Here is a 23,138-nt window from a genome sequence, read left to right on the forward strand (position 1 = left end):
CGAATTTAAATAAGATAAAAGATATACTTACCACTTATCGGAAAATGGATCAAAATTTGTACACTGCACTTTGGCAAATTGTTTAATATCCGCTAACACAGGTCTTACACCAACGAAATGTCAACAATAAACAAATAACAATAACAAATAATAACAATAACAAACAAACTGAACCAACAAGCAAAATAATAAACAGACACACTCAAACTCACAAGCCCGCGCAAAACGAAATAAAATAATTGCAAATAACAGCCGTCGCAGACTTAGATCGGGTGAATGATCTAAGGTCGCAGATATATCCTTCAACCAGAAAACAAGTTCCAATACAGATTTCAATAAGAGTGGTATTTTTAACGTCCTTGGCACCTACACAGAATTTTTATGGTTGTCTATAAATAAAACAACGAATCTGTAAACTTTGTGTTTATTCGGGTAGGCAATCAACAAAACATATCTGAAAAACACGAGTTTCAGTTTGTAAGTGTATATAACCATCGCCGCCTGTTGTGTGTTTATTGCATCAAGAGGTTTGGAACTAATATATGCAATATTTAAAGCGACACATTACCCAACACGCCCCCTGGACATTACCCAACGTACTAACCGTCGGTGGAATAACTATAAATTAATAAACAATGGTATAAGCAAACGTAGCGCATATTGTAAACATCAGATTAATGTGCGCATGCGCAGTCAGTGCCAACTTCTTTATTTATCCAGATATTTCTTTGAAATTTCAACCATATGTGCCTCTAGTAAAGAAAATTACAGCGCACATAGCTATGGCCTTTTGGGAAGTACTGATCATTCATGGAAAATGCGCTGAAGTTACTCGCCTTAGGGCGATAACCTTATTACTTGTTTAAGTATAACTCGAATTATCGTAGAATTCTCGGGTTTGAAGCATTAACTTTGTGTCACAATTTTTTTGCATGCGATTACATTTCACCACAAAAGGTATTCTACATAATGAAACCGGAGCATAAATTGAGTTTGCTAATAAAATCGCGATCCGTCGTCCATCGACCCATCGAGTACTTTCCAACTTTTACGCTACAATTTTTGTTATACTTATACATGGCGATTCACAAGGACCATCAGTTAGTTGTAGAGTTAGAAAGAGGGCTAAATTACTAAAATTGTATTTTTTTCTACTGAATCCAAATCTGGAATTACAGAAACAAAACAACATCGCATTTTTTAGATAATATTAAAAATGTAATTTTATATGGAACACCCTGTATATTATTACATCATATGACGGTTTTCTAAATTCTCTACAAAAGTTCATAGCAAAAATACTTTAAATAACCCAAGATTTTTGAATTATTTTCATTTCGATCTAGTTACCCATGAAAATGGTAAAATGACCTTGTTTGTTGTAAAGTATCTAACAGTCAACTTTGAAGTTTATTACATAGTGCTGTTTAAGTTTATTTCCTAGAAAATATGCTCCACCCTATATGCTGAAGGAACCGGAAGCGTTTTTGAACATCTTCTTTAACATAGGTAGTAATCTATGGTAACTATTTTTATATTATTACTTAATTTCACCTATTATTCTTATTTTGTTAACAACCGACTATAATATTTCTTAGTACTCGTTATTGTTTTATATACTATTATGTATGTTTATCATTTTCATGGATAACTAGATCGAAATGAAAATAATAGAAAGTTCTTGGTGTGGTCCATTAAGAACGTCTGCAGGGAATTTAATATACCACCATAAGGTGTAATAATATACAGGGTGTTTTGCACAAAAAAGTCACATTTGTGGTATTATTTGAAAAATACGATGTTGTTTTGTTTTTTTTAATTACAGATTTGGATTCAGTAGCAAAAAATACACAAAACTTTAAAATTTTAGGTTGCTAAAAAAAATTCAACTACTCCGTGCCGGTGAGTGTATAGTACTCTCAGTTTATCTATCTTACCCCTCGTCTTACCCTATCTAATGAGTGTTTTGGATCAAACAACCCATTAGGAACAAATATAAACATTGTTTTTTTAGAGGTTCACAACTTTGAGTGGCCATCATGCTTTATTTGACAACCCATATAACATCTGATAGTTGCTTTTTGTTTAGTTTGGTTTGACATTTCATTATGGATAGGCTTACACCTCGGCTTACACCAAAGCAACGTTTGCAAATTGTTGAAATTTTTTATCAAAATAATGGTTCCATTCGTCATACTTCACGTGCACTTCGTCTATTTTATGGCGTACATCGTTCTTCAGGGTGGCTAATTCGAAAAACAGAAAATTACTGTTTGGTGCATTATGGACTGGCGGAGTCATTGGTCCATACGTCTTCAAAAACGATGATGGTCAGAATGTGACTGTCAATTGTGCACGGTATAGGGACATAATTAGAATTTTTTTCGTACTTCAATTATCGGCATTAATCTTGCCGACATGTGGTTCCAATAGGATGTAGCCACATGCCACACAGCGGCGCTACAATTGATTTATTCAAAGAAACTTTTGATGAAGGAATAATTTCACGTAATGGTGCAATTAATTGGCCACCAAGATCGTGTGATTTAACCCCATTGGATTATTTTCTTTGGAGTTATGTGAAGTCACTTGTTTACCTACGTCAATAAACCAGAGACCATTGAACACCTGAAAATCAACATTCGAAGAGCAAGGTCTGATGATGAAATTAAAATTCGAAATCGATAACCTGTAAGAAAACAAAAAATCTAAATTATTTACCTCTACTTACCTGCTTATATTCGAAGAGTTATTGGCGAAATACGGCCGCAAATGCCGCGAAAAGTTTGTGAAAATTGGTGTTCCAGATGCGCCTTTTACAGTGCAACCGTGGCGGCTATATGGCCGAAGTCATTTTTCGATTTTTGAAAAACTTACATATGTTAACCTATAACAGTAGGTGACGGATTAGTGTCACTAGAAATATTTAAAATTCAATTGTTATAAAATCATGGCCGACTACTAAAAAGAAAATTCGAAAAAAATAGTGTCAATTCAATAAAATGGGAATAAGTCACAAACTGTTAAAGATAGCTATAGGAACATGTATTTTCAAAATATGCCCACTTCGATTCTTTATCTCATGCAATATTAAGAAAATGGTGATTCCATTAAAAAAAACTGAGTCTTTAGTCTTTGAAGTTTCATAAATTTGGATCTCCATAGGGGCGGTCTTACGCAACTTAACTTTTTTTTAAGTACGCTAAAAGAAAGCTGTATTCAATCTATATGCACTGATAAAAATAGGTTGCCATGACTACAACCGTTTCCAAGTAATCAATTATCAAGGTACCATCTACATCCGCCATTTTTTTTCTTAAAGTCAAAATAACTTAAAAACCATAAATTGCAGATATCGACATATGGGTATCAAAAGAACTGAAATTTCACGTAGAATCCAAAAACCCAATAAAAAATTGGGGTTGATATTGATTGAAATAACGAAGTGACTATCTACTTCCGGTGTTTCCGGAAGTGCGGCCATTTTGAAAATATTTTACATCGATTCGGCCTTCAGAGTAACTACTAAGTACAAATTTTCAAAACCTACCTATTTTACTTTCCCAGAAACGTTTAACTAAAACTCCCAAAAAAACACCCTGTATTTCTTTGTTTTATCATGATTTAAACTTGTGTCCCTCTAAAAAAACCATTATTATTTCATTTTAGGATTTCTCGGAAAATGTTTTTTAATCATCTTGATTTCTTTAAAAATTTAGGAAGATGTAGCGTTATTTTCAGCAATGCACTATTGACCCATTTTCAAGTGTAGGTCGTGGTCAAAAGTAATGTCCTTCCTCAGATACCTCTTAACTGTAGAAAAAATACTAGTATGTCAGTTCTTCCCTGATTTAGTTCAATTACATTTCATTTTTAGGGACTTTCCCATTTTGAAAAGAAGCTTAAAGCTCACCGGAGATATGGTATACAGGGTGATTCCTATAGTACCTGCCACCGTTTGGGAGCGTGTAGGTGGTGCGTAGGGGAGTATTTTGATATAGGACACTTGGGGTCGGAAATCTAAAATAAGGGTGCCAGAGCCAAATTTACCTTCTGGAATTTCGCGCCTGTAGGTAGGCAACCCAACCGGCCGGCGGTGCACACGGAGCGATCTCAGGCGGCGATGTGTGGCTGACACTTGATCAGAATTTTGTTTAAACCCACGAAATCCCGTCTGCAACGACGCGTATCAAGTGAATAAACACTATGGCAATAGTATAATAATAGTTGGCTAGATGTAGGAAGTGCATTGAGAACAACGGTGGCCACGTTGAACACTTGTAAACGTTATTGCTTTTGACTGTGGTTTTCCCTCCTTCCCTCCCATGTCGCTTCCTCGCGCTAACTCGCTCTGCATCGCTCCGCGCGAAACGTCGGTCGGTTGGGTTGCCTACATACAGGCGTGAAATTCCAGAAGATAAATTTGGTTCTGGCGCCCTTATTTTAGATTTCCGACCCCAAGTATCCTATATCAAAATACTCCCCTAGGCACCCCCTATACGCTCCCAAACGGTGGCAGGTACTATAGGAATCACCCTGTATATTAATTATATGTGCCGATTTATGTGCTATACTTGAGATAATCGAGGGACCAAAGTCAAAGTTTTTTTTTATTAAAAAGTGCGTGTTGACTAAACTATAGACCTGTCGTAATCCTTTTCTGAGTACACAGTTCCGACACTCCATTTTCGATATATAAGCGATTAAACTTTGGATCCCACCGTCAAATAGAGTTGATAGCCTGTTTCCATTACAAACCCGACTATCCCTGTCCCCAAGATATAAGCGATTAAAGTTTTGACCCTATCGCCAGGTAGACCTATCACAATCTCTCTTTGAGTACCTCATTCTGTCACATAGCTTTCGAAATATACAGAGTGTAACATGTAACACTCTTCGGATCATAATTTCTTTAATATAAAAGATACCGAAAAAGATGTTGGAGTCAAATTGTACACAATTACCGTCACCATGTTTCTAAAATAGTTTTAATTACCCGTGGCTGTGGTGGGCTGTGTTCCAGTGGTGTATTAAACGTGGGTTTTTTGTTAAATGGAACACATTTTATTGCAGATTTGGAAAGTACTTACTTTAGGGATTGAACTACCAGAACGGCATTGAAAATGACACATGACAAAACTAAGAGGATAAACCGTGTAATTGCATTAGTTAATAACTATATTAATTAACGTTATTTGATATAGTGGAAAACCTTGGACAGCTCATATACGAGGTAAAACAGTGATGATCGTGATGGTCACTTCGAATTTTTGGCCGTTTCCATGCAGGAAAAACGCCGGTTACTAATTTAATTAAAATACAAACGATTACACAATCTTCTTGATTTTGGTATACCAATATCATTGAATTTGCACGATATCAACAGCCTTGCGCTAGTTGTTTCTATGATTTTTTTTTAATTTGAAATATCTAGCCGTATGATGTTTTAAACACATCAATGGTAACATCCTTAGACAAGAAAAGAATAGTAACATCAGTGTGAACATTCGATTCAAAAGCATTCTTGAAATTTTTTCGAGGTATTTGGCAATTGAGGGTGTTTCTCGGAATTTAACTTTTACTTGCCAGTTTAATGCAACACCATGTGGCATTTGTTGCTAAGCCTGGTAATTGGGTTTTAAACAAACAGTTCACATGCACACCCATTTTAATGGAGTGAGGTTTTTTCCCTAGGTATTCTAATTAAATTGCGTTAATTACGAATGGATGTGTTTAGTCAATATTAGATGAAAATCGGTTTCTTTTCTTTTTTGTAAAAAGTTAACACATGGTTAATCACTTCCACAAACGAATGCATAAAAAAGATAAAAGTATTTGTAGAAAGAGAGGGAACCTCGCGAGCGGTTGTGGTTACGATATGACGTCATTGGTTGTAAATCAAAAATGCTTGGTCCTTCAAAACCCGCATTTAAATATAGAGTTCGGTGCCGACCAGTTTGTCTGAAAATGGCGCATAAAGCATATTTAACTCGCAGAGAAGTATTAGCAGCTTGCCATCGCCTGCACAGGTATATCCATCATGGAATGTAACACTTAATCACTAACTGCTTATAGTCCTAAGCTATCCAATGAAGAAAATCGTGCTGTTTTCGGTAAATGTAATCACCCTAACGGCCACGGACACAACTATGTGGGTACGTAATCATCACAAATCAATTGAGAACTAGATACTCAATTTTATAAATTCATTAGTTGAAGTAACTCTACATGGAGAAGTAAACCCAAAAACGGGCATGTTGATGAACGTCACATGTTTAAAGGAGTACATGAAATCCGCAATTATGGATACAATGGATCATAAAAATCTAGATATCGATGTTCCATACTTTCATGATCATCCTAGTACCGCAGAACATGTTGCAATTTATATATGGCAGAATATGAAGAAGTACATGGATGACCCGAGTCTGTTATATGAAGTGAAGGTATTTGAAACTGAAAACAACATAGTGCTATATAGAGGAGAATAAATACTTTTTGCTCTTAATACTGTCTTTATTAATGTGTTATAAATAATGGAATAAAGTAAGTGTTATGATAGACCACATCCTTCCTGAAATAGTCTACATCAAATTAGTTTCCATAATTGCTGCGCTTTTAGTAGATCGTCCAATATCACTACTTAGTCAACGCATTGTAATATCTGAGTAATCTTAACGACGAAAAATATGAGACAAAAACTGAACTGAACTTTGAAGCACTCTGTATACAGAATGTAATGAGTACTTTTAATTAGATTGTAACTTCTCACATTGATTGCCCAAAAATGGTATTGTTCAAATGATTTAAAGTTCCTCAGGCAATACCTTTCTCTGAAGAGACGAGGAGTTTAGTAAAACTCTAAGTGTGCTTTATTAAGCGGCAGGGCAAAGCGATGCAAGCTTTAAGGTACTTTTACACTATCATACTTCTCATGTGATTTGTCATATGGTAAGTAACAAGCATTTAGATTTGTGTTTACACTAAGTATACTATTTTTGGTATTATGGCTGTCATAAGACAAATCATAAGGAAATAATATGGAAATAATACGTAAATAGTGGAATAGGGATGTTTCTATTTCTGCATGACAAATGACATGATTTATTAAGGATCCTCAGATCCTTTATAGTTTTGTATTGTCGTCCGTCCGTCCGTCCGTCCGTCCGTCCGTGTGCGCTCTAACTCTTTTTAAAAGTGGCCGATTGTGTTGAAATTTGGTATACGGGTACTTTGGACATTAAGGATGGTCGCTATTGATTTTCGGGAAGCTGGTTCAACAGGAACAAAAGTTAGAGGGCTTCAAGTGAATCGGGAACAGGAAAAACTGCAGACTCAATATAATAGAAATCAAAATATTTCATTCCCTAGCTCATGTATCGAGTTCGGACTTTCGCTAGATTATTCCCTATGACTCTTAGATGTGTAACAATTCAATATAACTCGTCTCTGTGGTCTAGGTCAAAAGTTTTAGAGCAAAATGTACTCAAGATTATTTTTTACACATGAATTTGGAGTTTTAAAGGTTTTCAAACGCATTATCTTGATGCTGAAAGAGTATATCACGTGCACATTTGATAACCGCATGTGTGTGATTAAAAAATGTTAAATTATTTTTCTGAGGCCACATGGTTTTTTGATCAAAATATGTCAAAATCGTTATTTATGCACCAAGATCATTGGGAAAAAGACTAGGGGCTTTATCTCAATACCCAAGATATGAATTTGATCCATTTTTGGCGACCACGTGGATTTTGATCAAAACATGTCAAAATCGTTATTTATGGACCAAGATCGTTGAGAAAAAGACTTGAGGCATTATCTCAATGCTCAAGACACAAATTTGATGCATTTCTGGTCACCACATGGATTTTGATCAAAACATGTCAAAATCGTTATTTATGCACCAAGATCGTTGGGAAAAAGATCAAGAGCATTATCTCAATGACCTAAACATGAATTTGATCTATTTTTATCGACCACATGGATTTTGATCAAAACATGTCAAAATCGTTATTTATGCACCAAGATCGTTGAGAAAAAGACCAAGAGCATTATCTCAATGACCAAAACATGAAATTGATCTATTTCTGGCGACCACATAGATTTTGATCAAAATATGTCAAAATCGTTATTTATGCACCTAGATCGTTGGAAAAAAGACCAACAGCATTATCTCAATGATCATGAATTTGATCAATTTTTGTCGACCATGTGGCATTTGATCAAAATATGTCAAAATCGTTATTTATGCACCTAGATCGTTGGAAAAAAGACCAAGAGCATTATCTCAATGATCAAAACATGAATTTGATCATTTTTGTCCACCATGTGGCATTTGATCAAAACATGTCAAAATCGTTATTTATTCACCAAGATGGTTGGAAAAATGACCAAGAGCCATTATCTTAATGCCCAAGGCATGAATATTATGCATTTTTAGGGACCACATGGATTTTGATCAAAACATGTCGAAATCGTTATTAAGGATCCTCAGATCCTTTATAGTTTTGTATTGTCGTCCGTCCGTCCGTCCGTCCGTCCGTCCGTGTGCGCTCTAACTCTTTTTAAAAGTGGCCGATTGAGTTGAAATTTGGTGTACGGGTTCTTTGGACATTAAGGACGGACGCTATTGATTTTCAGGAAGCTGGTTCAATAGGAACAAAAGTTATAGGACTTCGAGTGAATCGGGAACAGGAAAAACTACGGGCTCAATATAATAGAAATCAACATATTTCATTCCCTAGGTCATGTATCGGGTTGGGACTTCCGCTAGATTATTCCCTATGACTCTTAGATGTGTAATACTTTAATATAACTCTTCTCTGTGGTATAGGTCGAAAGTTTTAGAGCAAAATGTAGCAAAAATTACACTTTATACATGAATTTAGAGTTTTAAAAGGTTTCAAACGCATTATCTTGATGCAGCAAGAGTACATCACGTGCACATTTGATAACCGCATGTGTGTGATTCAAAAATGTTAAATTATTGCCATATGGGTTTTGATCAAAATAATCAAAATCGTAAAAAGACTAGGGGCATTATCTCAATGCTCAAGACATAAATTTGATGCATTTCTGGCGACCACATGGATTTTGATCAAAACATGTCAAAATCGTTATTTATGCACCAAGATCGTTGGGAAAAAGACTAAGAGCATCATCTCAATGACCAAAACATGAATTTGATCTATTTTTGGCGACCACATGAATTTTGATCAAAACATGTCAAAATCGTTATTTATGCACCAAGAACGTTGGGGAAAAAGACCAAGAGCATTATCTCAATGATCAAAACATGAATTTGATCTATTTTTGGCGACCACATGGATTTTGATCAAAACAAGATTAAGAGCATTATCTCAATGGCCAAGACATGAATTTGATGTATTTTGTAACATTAAAATAAATTATCGTTAAAAGTTATTGTGATACTGAGGATCCTTCGATATTTCGTTGTATCGGTTTATTTTAAATATCCAAGTGATCCCGCTCATCCTTAATGTCGACCAAGGGGACGACTCTGTTTGCTTTGTTAATGAAACGCATAACGGAGAAATTATTTTTAAAATAATTGTTAAACTTTTTTCGTTAAAAATGTACTATGATTTTTGAGGCACTTTAGAAGTGCACCTATTTGTGCTTTACAGGTGATTTTTTTGAGTTCTAAGTTAGCCTGAAGGTACTTTTTTTGTTGAATACTTATTGTGATAATTAGCGATTTATTTTAATACAGAAGTTAACCGCACAAAATTGCTTATTTGTCAATTTATTTAAAATTTTGCGGGATCCCGCAAATACCGGGTTCCCGCGGGATTAACATCTAACGATCCCGCAAATACCGGGATTGAGATTTTGTTGCGGGATTGCATTCCCTAGCTGTAACTTTTGAACTAGTAGTCCAATCTTGGAACTGTTTGAAATTATGGATTCTACATGCCACGTTCTATAAGAAATTTTTTTTCCGGGTCGATCTGAGACAATTTTTTTTTCGGGGCAAAAAAAAGGCAGTGTACAACCTTCCTTTTTTCCAAAAATCGACTGCACCAAAATTTCTCGGGAAAACACTTTTTCTTATTAATTTTGGTGCGTAGTATCCAAAACAATTCGTACTTTTTCGATCAGACTTCTCAATCAAAAGTTATAGACTAGAAACCAATTTCGAAAGAAAATTCAAAGGGCTGTAACTTTTGAACTAGTATGAATCTTGGAACTTGGAACATTTTAATTTAGAGAAGTTATATAGGTTTCGTAACTTCTTGTATTAAAGTCATATAAAAACCTGTCAAGTGTAAAGTAAAACATTAAAACCATTGAATAAAAAGTGTTTTTATTCAATGTTAAAACTCATACGAAAAATACAGGGTGATTCCTATAGTACCTGCCACCGTTTGGGAGCGTATAGGGGGTGCCTAGGGGAGTATTTTGATATAGGACACTTGGGGTCGGAAATCTAAAATAAGGGCGCCAGAACCAAATTTATCTTCTGGAATTTCACGCCTGTATGTAGGCAACCCAACCGACCGACGTTTCGCGCGGAGCGAGTTAGCGCGAGGAAGCGACATGGGAGGGAAGGAGGGAAAACGACAGTCAAAAGCAATAACGTTTACAAGTGTTCAACGTGGCCACCGTTGTTCTCAATGCACTTCCTACATCTAGCCAACTATTATTATACTATTGCCATAGTGTTTATTCACTTGATACGCGTCGTTGCAGACGGGATTTCGTGGGTTTAAACAAAATTCTGATCAAGTGTCAGCCACACATCGCCGCCTGAGATCGCTCCGTGTGCACCGCCGGCCGGTTGGGTTGCCTACCTACAGGCGCGAAATTCCAGAAGGTAAATTTGGCTCTGGCACCCTTATTTTAGATTTCCGACCCCAAGTGTCCTATATCAAAATACTCCCCTACGCACCACCTACACGCTCCCAAACGGTGGCAGGTACTATAGGAATCACCCTGTATGTCGGTAGTAAATATCATATAACATATCATATAAAAAAATCATGTGAGATATATTATAGTGTAAAGGTACCTTTATAGGGGAGTCGATGGTGTCCGTCTGTCCGTCCGTGAACACGATAACTGTCAAACGCTTGGACCGAGTTGGTTCAAACTTTTCACATTTGACCTATATGTCACAAGTAATAAGCCTATTGAAAATGGGTCAAATGCAATGACCCCTTGGGGTCACGCCTTTCTGTGTCTACCAAACGCTTGAACCTATTCAGTTCAAACTTTGGGCAGTTGACCTATATACCACATGTAGTAAGCCTATTAAAAATGGGTCATAACTCCGTGGGGTCACGCTTCTCTGTCCCTGCCAAACGCTATAACCTAGTCGGTTGAAACTTTGCACAGTAGACTGATATGCCACATGTAACAAGTCTATTAAAAATGAGTCAAATCCAATCACCCCGTAGGCTCTCTCACCGAGGTGCTCTGCCGCTTTTTTAGATGCTCTAAGCTCTTTATTACAACGCCAAAATCTCTTTTTTAATAGCCTGATTTTTAAATCTTTATTGAATAAGCAGTTAAAATTAGGTATGGGGGAAATATTCATTTAAAGTATACGATTAATAATTTATTTATTAAAATTTATATAAATATACAAAAGAAGGTATGTAAATTAATGATCTAAGACAGGTGACAAATGATTGCTTTTCATACGAATTGTTATATCAATTTGATATTTACACATCGTATGACGTATGATAGGGATGGCTGTTCGACGAGTAATGGCGATTATAACTCGAACTGGAGGAGGACCTACTCGATGAAGATGAACTATGGCTACTGCCGCTGGTATACGATGAACTGCGATAGGTGTTTCGCCTGTGACCAGAGGGTTCAAGAGGATATTCAACTTCCGTGGTCTGTCCCCTTACAGGAATGTACTTTGACTGCTGTGCGAAATCGTTGCGAGAGTTTTCAACGTGTTCGTGTGGTTTGTTTACCTTTTCACTTAACATTTGAATTAGGCGATCATTTACTTTATTTATTTGTCGTTGATCTTGAGTTTGATGTGATCCAGCATATTTTCCTCCAAGGTGCATCTGATCGAATTCTTCTTCTACTTGTTGAGTCGAGTCAGAGTTTTTCTTTCGCCCCACCTGCAGTTGGCCTAGTTGTGTTTGTCCAAAAACATCTTCAGTGTGGGGAGTCATGTCCCCACCTCGGTTGTACGGTCTCTGATTTTGCCATTTTTGTTGTCCTATTTGTAACTGTCCAAATTCGTCTTCCGTTTGCTGCGTAATATCGCGGTTGTACGATTTTTGACTTTGTTGACCTATTTGTAATTGTCCAAACTCATCCTCAGTTTGTTGCGTCATGTCGTGGCCATACACTTTCTGATTGTATGGTTTTTGGTTCTGTTGACCTATTTGCAATTGTCCAAATTCATCTTCACTTTGCTGGGTCATATCGTACTGTTTCTGATTGTATGATTTCTGGTTTTGTTGACCAATCTGCAATTGTCCAAATTCATCTTCGGTTTGCTGCGTCATATCTTCACGAGACTTTTTCTTGTTTTGTTGACCAATTTGTAATTGTCCAAATTCATCTTCGGTTTGTTGTACCATATCGTGACCATACATGTTTGGATTGTATGGTTTTTGGTTCTGTTGGCCTACGTGCAATTGCCCAAATTCTTCCTCAGTTTGTTGGGTTATATCGTGCTTTTTCTGGTGTTGCTGACCAACCTGCAATTGTCCAAATTCGTCTTCGGTTTGCTGCGTCATATCTTGACCAAACATTTTTTGGTCGTGTATTTTCTGGCTTTGTTGGCCAATTTGTAATTGTCCAAACTCATCTTCGGTTTGTTGCGTCATATCGTGGCCGTATTGCTTTTGGCTTTGTTGGCCAATTTGTAACTGCCCAAATTCATCTTCGGTTTGTTGGGTCATATCGTGTCCGTACGTTTTTTGACTTTGTTGACCAATTTGTAGTCGTCCAAATTCCTCTTCAGTTTGTTGAGTCATATCCTGCTCGTACACATTCGGTTTGTGCGGTTTTCGATTTTGCTGGCCTACTTGTAACTGTCCAAATTCTTCTTCGGTTTGTTGGGTCATATCTTGGTCGTATATTTTCTGATTGTGCGGTTTTTGGCGTTGCTGACCTATTTGCAACTGTCCAAATTCGTCTTCCGTTTGTTGATTGAACGATTCTTGCTTTTGTTGACCTAGCTCCTCTGCGACTTGTCCATAGTTTTGTTTTTGCTGTGCCATGACCATTGTTTGTTGTCCTACGGTTTGTTGATCCGTAGTTCTTTGATTGTACGCATCAAGAGCCTGCCCTACTTGCACTTGGCCATATTCTTCTTGAGGTTGTTGCGACATACTGTGTCCAGGCATATGGTAGTACGGTTTCTGATTTTGCTGTGGTACCATGTGTTGGCCTACTTGCACTTGTCCAATTTCATCTTCACTTTGTGCGTATTGGTTTTGAGTTTGTTGGTACATGTCCTTCCCGTTTATTTGTTGGTTGTACGATTGGTGGTGTTGTTGAGTCGAATCAATTATTTTATCAGGCGCTCCAATTTGTAATTGACTCAAATTGTCTTCAGTTTGTTGACTCATATCGTGATCATGCTTGAGCGTCTGTTTTTCTAAATCAACCACTTTGTGTTGACCGATTTGGAGTTGCCCAGTTACATCTTCAGTTTGTTGGAACATATCCGGCTGGCTTCTGTATGGCTTTTCGTGTGCCTTCTCTTGTCCTACTTGTAACTGCCCAAACTCTTCCTCACTTTGTTGATCGTGAACTGTTTTTTGCTGTCCTACTTGAAATTGTCCAAATTCTTCTTCGCTTTGTTGATTTTGGTCGTCTTTTTTGTTGTACTGCGACTGTTCTACTACTTTGTGTTGCCCTACTTGTAATTGTCCAAATTCTTCTTCGCTTTGTTGATCTAGGTCGTCTTTTTTGTTATACTGAGACTGCTCCGGTACTTTGTGTTGTCCTATTTGCAATTGGCCAAATCCGTCTTCGGTTTGTTGCGTCATATCTTGGTCGTATATGTTTTTGTTGTAAGGTTTTTGATTTCTTCCAATTTGTAACTGACTAAATTCGTCTTCAGCCTGTTGAGTCATATCTTGATCGTAAGCATTTGTTTGTTTCTGTCCAATTACATCTTGTGTCTGGTGAATGAACGTGCGACCCTGCGGTTTTTGATGTGAAAAATACTGTTGCTGTTGTGTTAATTCTTGATCGTATGGTCTATGAGCTGTTTGTAAGGGGGTTTGCCCACGCGATATTTGCCGATTCCCAATTTGCAGCTGTCCAAATTCTTCTTCTGTTTGTTGCGACGAGTCATAATTAGATAATTTGCCGCTGTAAGGTTTTTGTGGGAAGTTATCGGGTTTTTGCCGATTCGTGTAGTACGAGGAACCGTAACGAGATTGGCCGTATTCCTGTTGTTGCGTGAGATCTTGATCATGTGCATTATAATGATTGGTATAATGTGAAGAGTATCTATTAGGACTTCTATAAAAATTGTCGTCGCCCTGCATCATTTCACCATCCGACATGTATCCGCCGTAGTTACCGCGCGTTTTTATACCACCTTGTGAATTTGTAGAGTAGCCGGATTGTCCGCTGTAAGACGAACTGGAACTATAGCTACTGTATGAGCTGAATTGTTTCGACAAACCAGTCTGTAACTGTTTGACCAGATCATTTTGAAGTTGTTGTGTAATATCATTCAGTTGTTGCGAATTGTAATTTGGAGCAGCGCTGTAACCACCTCCACTTAGAACAGAGTAATAGTTTGAACCTTGCTGCATTTGGTGTCCGTATTGTATCGATAACTGTTTCTCAATTTGTTTAGTAATGTTGTGTCTCAATTCGTTGGTTAATTGTTGTAGAGTAGATTGGTATTCTTGAGGGTTGTAAGTAACATGCGTTGATTGAGTATTGTGGTGTTTGAGGTATCTTCTTTGTTGTTCAAGCAGTGCATCTTGCAGATTGCGGAAGACATCGAAGTGGATTGTTTCAGTCGCTCGCCTTAATTCAGCTGGCGCGTTGCCTGTGACCACGAAGGTAGTGGGTTGAGGTTGATATTGGTGTACTTGTTGTGGGTAAGTGCTAACGGTGGGGTTTGCCGAAGGGTAATGGGACGATCCGTAATAGTTCGTACTTTGGCCACTGTTTTCTGTTGACGAGTGCCGATTTGCGTTTGCAGCATATTGATTAACAGTTTGTGTGTATTGGGAATATTGCTGTTGGAATTGGATTTGCAATTCTCTCGATAATTTATTGTACAAGTCTTGACGAACGCGATCTAATTCATCCACTCTATAATTTGGAGTAGAATTTGGTCCAGTAGTGGTGAGAGTATAAAAGTGTGAACCCCTCTGTTCCTGTCGTCCGTAGGTGCGGACAAGTTCACTGTCTAGTTGTTTTGTGATATTTGCTCGCAATTCCTCTGTTAAACGTTGCAGTTCGGTGTTGTAATCTGGCTGAGAGTGATAGCCGTACGTCTTTGTGTACGTACTTATTTTGTTGTGTACTGCTTTGTTGATAATATTTTGAAGGTCGACTTCTAATCGAGTCGTAACGTCCGTAAGAGGTATGGGATGTGGTATTCTGTATGTTTGGGTATTGGTACCATACCTTGTCGAATCAAAGGAGTTAGTGTTTTGTGATCCTGGGGTAAGATGTACCGTGTGAGAGTCTCCAGTTACAGGGCGTCCGTAAGATGTGCTATGCTGGGTGTTATATGATGATTGCGAACTTTGTGAGTTATACGTCGGTGAACCACTTTGTAGCTGACGAAGCAAATCAGTTTGCAATTGTTGGTGGTATTGATTGTATCTGTCGTTACTGATTTGACCTTGGTATTGTTGCCGTATTGCATCATTAAATTGTTGTGTAACGTTATTTCTTAATTGGTCTTCTAAATATTGATAGTTAGTGTTGGATCCATAAGTACCGGTATTTGCGCTAGTAACCTGCGAATGACTAGATGAAGCATGCTTCTGGTGGTCATACAGAGCTTGTTGTAGTTGTCTTGCTAAGGCATCTTGCAATTCTTTCAACGCTCTAACTTGATCGTTACTCATAGCACTTGTAGATCCGGCCTGATGTTGGAAGCTACTGCCGCTATTATAACTGGATCCGCTACTATAGCCAGAGCCCGAGCTGTAATCTGCAGTACCAGTACTATAACCAGTACCTGCGTTGTGATTACATCCTGATCCTGAACCACAATTTGTACTGTACCCCCCTTGGCCGGCCCCATGAGTTTGTTGGAGATAGAAATCATTGTTTTGCAAGGCCTGGTTCTGTCCTTGACCGTGCTGTAATTTGGGGTTGACATATTCGCTATGTTGACTGTACGAGTTCACTTTAGGTTCGGCCCTTCCCTCTAAATCTCCATGGCGGGAGTAGTATCCTTCATCGTCCTTTTTGTGTTGCAGTTCGTTGTTCTTATATGCCGATGAAGAACTCTTGTATTCGTAATGTTGCTTGAAATATCCGTCCGGCTCGGCATAGCTTGCTATGCATAGCGCCCAAAGTACTATTGCGCCCCTCATCTGCAACAAAAATCGTAATTGAAATAGATAATTCGGCGAAGAACCTCTTTATCAATAAATGAGCACAGTTCAACTTTTTATCATTTTGTAAAAAATTATCTGTAAATTGTATGATGTCTGCAACTATTTTTATTGCTGTTGTTCGTTTTTCATTTCAATAAATTGATATAAAGTATATTATCTTGCTGACCTTTGTTGACGTTTTAAATGCAATGTACAGTTACCGATAATATCTCATTTTCTCTGGAAATTGCTTTGCTTTGTGTTTCCCAATCAACATTAATGTGCGTTTAAGGAAAATAAGATATCTTCATTTTCATTTATTGTAAATTCATGCTACATTAAAGTGAGTAGAGTAGGGAATTGACGTTTGTTTTTTGGCAATTTTCTTATCTTTGAGGAAGAAACGTCGTTCCCACATTGCTCAATGTAATCGCTTTTAATCCCACTGTGCCATAAAAAATTCCTATCAATAAATTGATTAATTACATCAGAAATGTGTAAGGCAATTACTAACGAGGCCATTTTTCTGACCTACAATACCTCAATTTCAACGAAACTTCTTATATCGATCATAGTTTTAAATCATTTATGGCAATTGCAGTATTATTTTGAAAGGGTTGAAGCGGTTTTATACAAGGGATTGTGGGCAATAGAAGATAACTGTGGTTGGACGTGCAAATCAGCACTAATTTAAAACAAATTTATTGCATTTCAAAAAGCAATCCAAAAGAGATAATTTGTCTGAATTTAATCATTTTCCTTAGACGTCTATATAACTTTTCAACTATAATAAATTTATATGGACATTTGAAGCAACGTAGTCGCGATTGCCGACTATAATTTGTTTGTATACAGGACTTACCATGTCAAAAAAAAGTTGGTCGATAAGAAAAAATTAAACAACCTGATTCAAACCAATATAGGCAACGAGGTACAAAGACAGACAGACGGACAGAAGTTCAATTGACCAAAATTTAATCAGTTAGTGCTCGTTAATAAGGTGATGTTTTGGAGAGTAGATCTTAAAAAAATCATTTTTAGCTTCCTAGCATGTGCTAGGTAGCTATTGCGATAGCCGTTTTTTGAACATTTCAAAATTTCATCAAATGTCGACGTTTTAGACCATTTTAAGCAACTTTTAAAGAATAAAATTTTTTTCGTCTGTACGTGTACGTATGTACGTACGTACGTTTGTTGGCAATTTTCTGAGAAAACGGCTCGACGGATTTTGTTGAAATTTTGTATATATGTTTTAGGCATACCGAACAGAAAAATAACGGGCCGGATTTTTGAAAAAAAAATTTTGGAGCGCCGTAACGGCATCGAACTTTTTTTTTCAAATAGCAACCTAAAATTTTTATTCTATTATTTGGAAGACCTTATTTTCCTGTGTACAACCTAAAAAAATTGGGCCGGGTTATATTATCAAAAAACGGAGAAAAAAATTGTCAAAGTCAAAAAATTGTGTTGCATATGTGCAAAACGCAACGATCTTGTTTCTGAAGCAATTTAAACGAAATTTCTATGGTAAGTCCCTTTAATAAAAGCAAACAAAATTCATGCGCAAAAATCGTGTTGCGCATGCGCAGAAATGCAATTTTCTTATTTATGGAACAATTAAAACGAAATTTGGATGGTAGGTCCTCCTAATAAAAGAAAACAAAATGCATGCGCAAAAAATCGAGTTGCGCATGTGCAACATCCAACTTTCTTATTTATGGAGCAATTTTAACGAAAATTGGATGGTAGGTCCCTCTAATAAAAGCAAACAAAATGCATGCGCAAAAATCGTGTTGCGCATGCGCAGAAATGCAATTTTCTTATTTATGGAACAACTATAACGAAATTTGGATGGTGGGTCCTCCTAATAAAAGCAAACAAAATTCATGCGCAAAAATCGTGTTGCGCATGCGCAGAAATGCAACTTTCTTATTTATGGAACAATTTTAACGAAATTTAGATGGTAGGTCCTTTTAATAAAAGCTAACAAAATGCATGCGCAAAAAATGAGTTGCGCATGTGCAACATCCAACTTTCTTATTTATGGAGCAATTTTAACGAAAATTGGATGGTAGGTCCCTCTAATAAAAGCAAACAAAATGCATGCGCAAAAATCGTGTTGCGCATGCACAGAAATCCAACTGTCTTATTTATGGAACAATTTTAACGAAATTTAGATGGTAGGTCCTTTTAATAAAAGCTAACAAAATGCATGCGCAAAAAATAGTGTTGCGCATGTGCAACATCCAACTTTCTTATTTATGGAGCAATTTTAACGAAATTTGCATGGTAGGTCCCTCTAATAAAAGCAAACAAAATGCATGCGTAAAAAAACATATGTTGGCAATTTTTGGTTTCAGCTAGGAAGCTATTCTGTCAAGAATTTGACACCTGGTTTACGTTTGGTTTATTTGCAAAACTTTTGTTGTGGTTGTGCGTAAGCAAAACTGAATTAGTGCAGAAATATTGGTTTTTTAGAGGAAGCCTATATTTTTAACCGATCACTTGTTCGTCTCCAATTTTTTGGTTCCTTTTTGGGTCAAGAACCTATTTTACCCCCAAAATGAACATCTCTTCTTAGACATGGAGACCAGGGTTATGTAATCGATAACAGGTAAGTATGGTAGAACTGGATGAGATTCGTTTTTTTATCAAATAAACTTTGAATCAAAAACGTCTTGTTCGGGACCATGAAAGAGTGCCACAATTGCTACAATTATTTAAGATTTTTCTAGCACATAGTCTGCCCAGAGATAAGTAAAGGTTATTTTTAAATGTATACAGGGCCTTCACTATTGCTAACTCGGTAATAATAAGAGATACAAGGTCGGTTAATTAGAGAACTACTGTTTTTTATGCTGATCACAATAGTGAAAACAGAAAAACAATTGACAGCTTTGCATTCTCAAAATATCGACATTCCATTATAGCACATTTTTGTAAATGCGTACGTGGAATTTTGTCTTAAAAATACAGTGTGCAAAGCTGAAAATTGTACAATTGCAAAATCACTTGAATACCCTATTTATTTTACTAGAAATACCAGCCCCCACGGTCATGTGTGAAATCCTCCGTCGACGTTCAACAGTAGTCTAGCGAAATGTAGGAATGCTAAATAATATATAAAATAATTCTGCATCGACCGGGAATCGAACCCGGGTCGCCCGCGTTGCACCTACAACAATTAAACGAACGAAGACGACGGCTAGCATCTTAATAGAGGGTGAAAATTTTGTCTGGAACATTGGATATATCTTCAAAACAACATTTTTTTAAAGAAGCTATAGAATCCAAAATTATAAAAAGTTTGCTACGAATCTACATACCTACTTTAAATTTGTGGTCAGTGGCGTACTTGTACATGGTCAAGGGAGGCATATTTTTTTTAATGGCAACTACTAATTTTCATTACATATTCTTAAAGAGTACATTTCTTTTTTGATATAGGAGCATAAAAAACATATTATATTGCATAATGAAATTTAAGAGAAAAACTCAAATGAAGGAAAATAGTTTGTTATTTGATCTCATAATTTTACTAGTGTGAACATGTTTTTTTATGTAGTCATTGTAAAAAAAGTTCATTCTTTAATCATACCTCACGAAAATAGTAATTTCCATAAAAAAAAAGATTGCAAGTATCGTAATATCGACTTAAATCGTTATTTTTTTGTTATTTGCGACATTTTCAATTCACTACATGCGAAATTAGATCACTCACTAGTAGGCGGGGGACACTTTGTAACCCGAAGGCCCAATCTTCAAATAAGTATCTTTTGTTTGAAAAGTTATTTAAAAAAATTGTTCGACAAGTTTGTTCCTTAACTCATCAAGTATGTACACATTACACAACAAATTTCGGGGAATTCTCCGGCCAAGAATTACAGATTCATCATGTTCATGTTCAAAAACCCCCAAATACCAAATTTCGTCGAAATCAGAATTTTTTTCCCACCCCCAAGTAGGGGGGCGCTTTCCGTGGTAGGAAATTTTGGAAAGTTTTTTTCAAAATCGAAAACTATGCAAAGACGTGTCTCCCATCTTTGTAACTCTTATGGTTGCTGAGAAAAAAAATGAGAGAAGAAATCCAAATTTCACCACTTCTTTGGGGGTGGCTCCCAAACGAAACACCACGGACCCTCGGTTTATTTGGAAGAGGTGCTTGTCTTGATATCACCCTATTTTTTTTACATGCGGAGGAGGAAAAAATAATTGGCGATGTTCAAATGTTAAGAGCGAATAATATTTCGAAAACGGTTTGTCGCAGGAAAGTACTCACAAAGGCATAATGAATGGTCTGGACTAGATATATCTATTAGTGAAGTCGAAGCAAATATGTTGAAAACGAAGTGTCAGGAGAGAGTACTCATAAAGGGCAAGTGGAACGTCTGAACGAGATATATCTACTGGTGATGTCAAAACGTTCAGTGCAAATATGTGTGTCGGAGGAATGTACTCTCAAAGGGCGGAAAGATCATCTAGACGAGACGCATCTACTAACGAAGTGAAAATTTACTTGTGAATATCTCGAAAGGACGATACCTATAAAAATGCAATATTTCAGAGAACTTCTCGAATGGCTTGATTCTTCTTGAATTCTATAGCGTAGATTTTGAATACGTATGCCAGGCGGCCTTTAAATGTTTATGTGTAAAGAGCCCCCTCCCCATTAATTATCTGCCAAGAAGGTAAACATAGTTTTTAATTTTCAAGGCTTTTTTTCACTCTTTTCATTTTTTCTTTGATCAAGTTCAAAACTGTCACCAAACTAACATCCGAATTTTCATTAAAAAAAAATGTCAAAGTGGTTTATGTATTATGTCCAATAATCAAATCGTATGCACATTCAGGAACCATTTGCGAAGTTGGGTTTTTGGGAAAAAAATGCGTGTTTTGTTCCTCTATACACCCTGCTATACACCGACCAAGTAATTACCTGTCGCTCCATAATACACGCAATTGATAAAATTAATTAAGTTAATTAATTGGATCTCGAATGAGATGCATATAAATGATCAGGTACCTATTTAGAACGGGAATGGCACCTTTTTGATAAACAGATAAATTGAGCTTTATATGTCAACAATTTTCAGGGACCTCGGTTTTAAAACAACTCGTTAGAAGCTCAGACGGCGTTTTTTTTGGATCAGTCTAACTTGCTTTTTGGTGGCATCCCAAGAAATTGTACAATAAAATAAAACAATTGCCATCTGAAATCTTAATAGGCAAGTTGGGGATGGCGCATACGAAATATTTGCGATACCCTAATGTTAATAAAAATCGATTATTTAAATTTTAATGTAATAAAAAAAATGAAAAAAAAATACACATACCTTCTGTGTTACCGCAATGTGAAAGGGGCAGGTGTAAATTAGTCACAGGAAATTTTAAAAAACTTATAAACGTAACTAATTCACTTGTATTAAATCATAACAATACTAAAGATAAATTACGCAGATAGATGTTAAAACAAAATAATTTTGCCAAGTACTAAGTTCCTTCAGTTAGAGATCATTTATTTATACTCTTAAATTATCATATCATTCATAGAACCCCCTCTACGTATTGCAGCTAATAGGATCTGTGCTAAACAAGTTTGACAGTGTCCTTCATGAAAACCACAATACTCACATTTTGCGAAAAAGGCTTTCAACAGGATTCAAAGAATTATGTCAAAGGATACATTTTTCTTAAATTCTCGAAGTCGTCATTAACGTTTCTAATTCTTGGTATATTAATAGGTCATCGGAGTAGGGCACATTTATCGATATATTGTGTTAAAAGGTCATCATTTATCCAGCTTTTATTTTTCGCAAAGTACAGTAGAACTGTTTAAGAACCAAGAACTACGTCATCTGTGTTATAAATTTATTTATTATTTAATTAATGTATTTTACCTTATTTGGGAGATTTCCTGTTTAGCTAAGACAAATGAATCACAAACTAAACCTGATCTTATAAATCTATTAACTACTCCATCACGTAATTTGTTATTAATTCCGAAATGGAGTTGTGACATTAATTGTTATAAATATCATTGTTGTAGGTACCTGAACAGGACAATCAATATGCAACCGCAATATACTGACTCACACATTAGGTAATCGTATGAACTATTCGAAAAATTGAATAAAAATTATGGTTATTACTTTTACGGCCTACGTTCGCGTATTACTAATTGACACAGGTTTATAACCTACCTCAACAGATTTGAAGGTGAAGGGCAAATTAATAATTATGCTCACTTTAAAAAGGGATCTAGTGTAATTGACTAATTTTGCTGGATTGGGACACTGTTATATGTTTATTTTATTAATCGAATCCACCCTCCTCTCATCTGCTCTTGAAGTTTGAAAATGATCCGCGGTACCATTCCAAGAGGGGTTGCTTTTCACTCGTTCAATAAAATTTGCTAGTGTATTTAGGGGGTTCTGGACATTACACAATGATAGTCGACCTGATTTTAGTTACCGATCGGGTACGAAAGCACTGCTTAATCGAAGGCGTAAAAAAGCGCCGGTAGTAGATACTTAAATTTTATTTCCGACTTTAAATTCGGATTTAGTAGGACCAATTTGCAATTGAATGCGATGTCTGATTCTT

General features: G+C 36.5%; 2 protein-coding genes across 2 annotated transcripts; one reads left to right on the top strand and one right to left on the bottom strand.

Moving 5' to 3' along the window:
- Positions 1–5,836: 5,836 nt before the first annotated feature.
- Positions 5,837–6,561, top strand: LOC116164520 (6-pyruvoyl tetrahydrobiopterin synthase-like). The gene is made up of 3 exons (XM_031478713.1): positions 5,837–6,029; positions 6,076–6,155; positions 6,214–6,561. Exons 1-3 carry the CDS (start codon positions 5,905–5,907, stop codon positions 6,489–6,491), a joined length of 483 nt encoding a protein of 160 aa, XP_031334573.1. The 5' UTR covers positions 5,837–5,904; the 3' UTR covers positions 6,492–6,561.
- Positions 6,562–11,571: 5,010 nt separating this feature from the next.
- Positions 11,572–22,033, bottom strand: LOC116164747 (filaggrin-2-like). The gene is made up of 2 exons (XM_031478964.1): positions 21,869–22,033; positions 11,572–16,532 (listed from the first exon to the last, which is right to left on the bottom strand). Exon 2 carries the CDS (start codon positions 16,530–16,532, stop codon positions 11,694–11,696), a length of 4,839 nt encoding a protein of 1,612 aa, XP_031334824.1. The 5' UTR covers positions 21,869–22,033; the 3' UTR covers positions 11,572–11,693.
- Between the last annotated feature and the right edge of the window lie 1,105 nt (positions 22,034–23,138).

The sequence above is a fragment of the Photinus pyralis genome, unplaced genomic scaffold (assembly GCF_008802855.1).
Source record: "Photinus pyralis isolate 1611_PpyrPB1 unplaced genomic scaffold, Ppyr1.3 Ppyr1.4_LG2, whole genome shotgun sequence".
NCBI lineage: Eukaryota > Metazoa > Arthropoda > Insecta > Coleoptera > Lampyridae > Photinus > Photinus pyralis.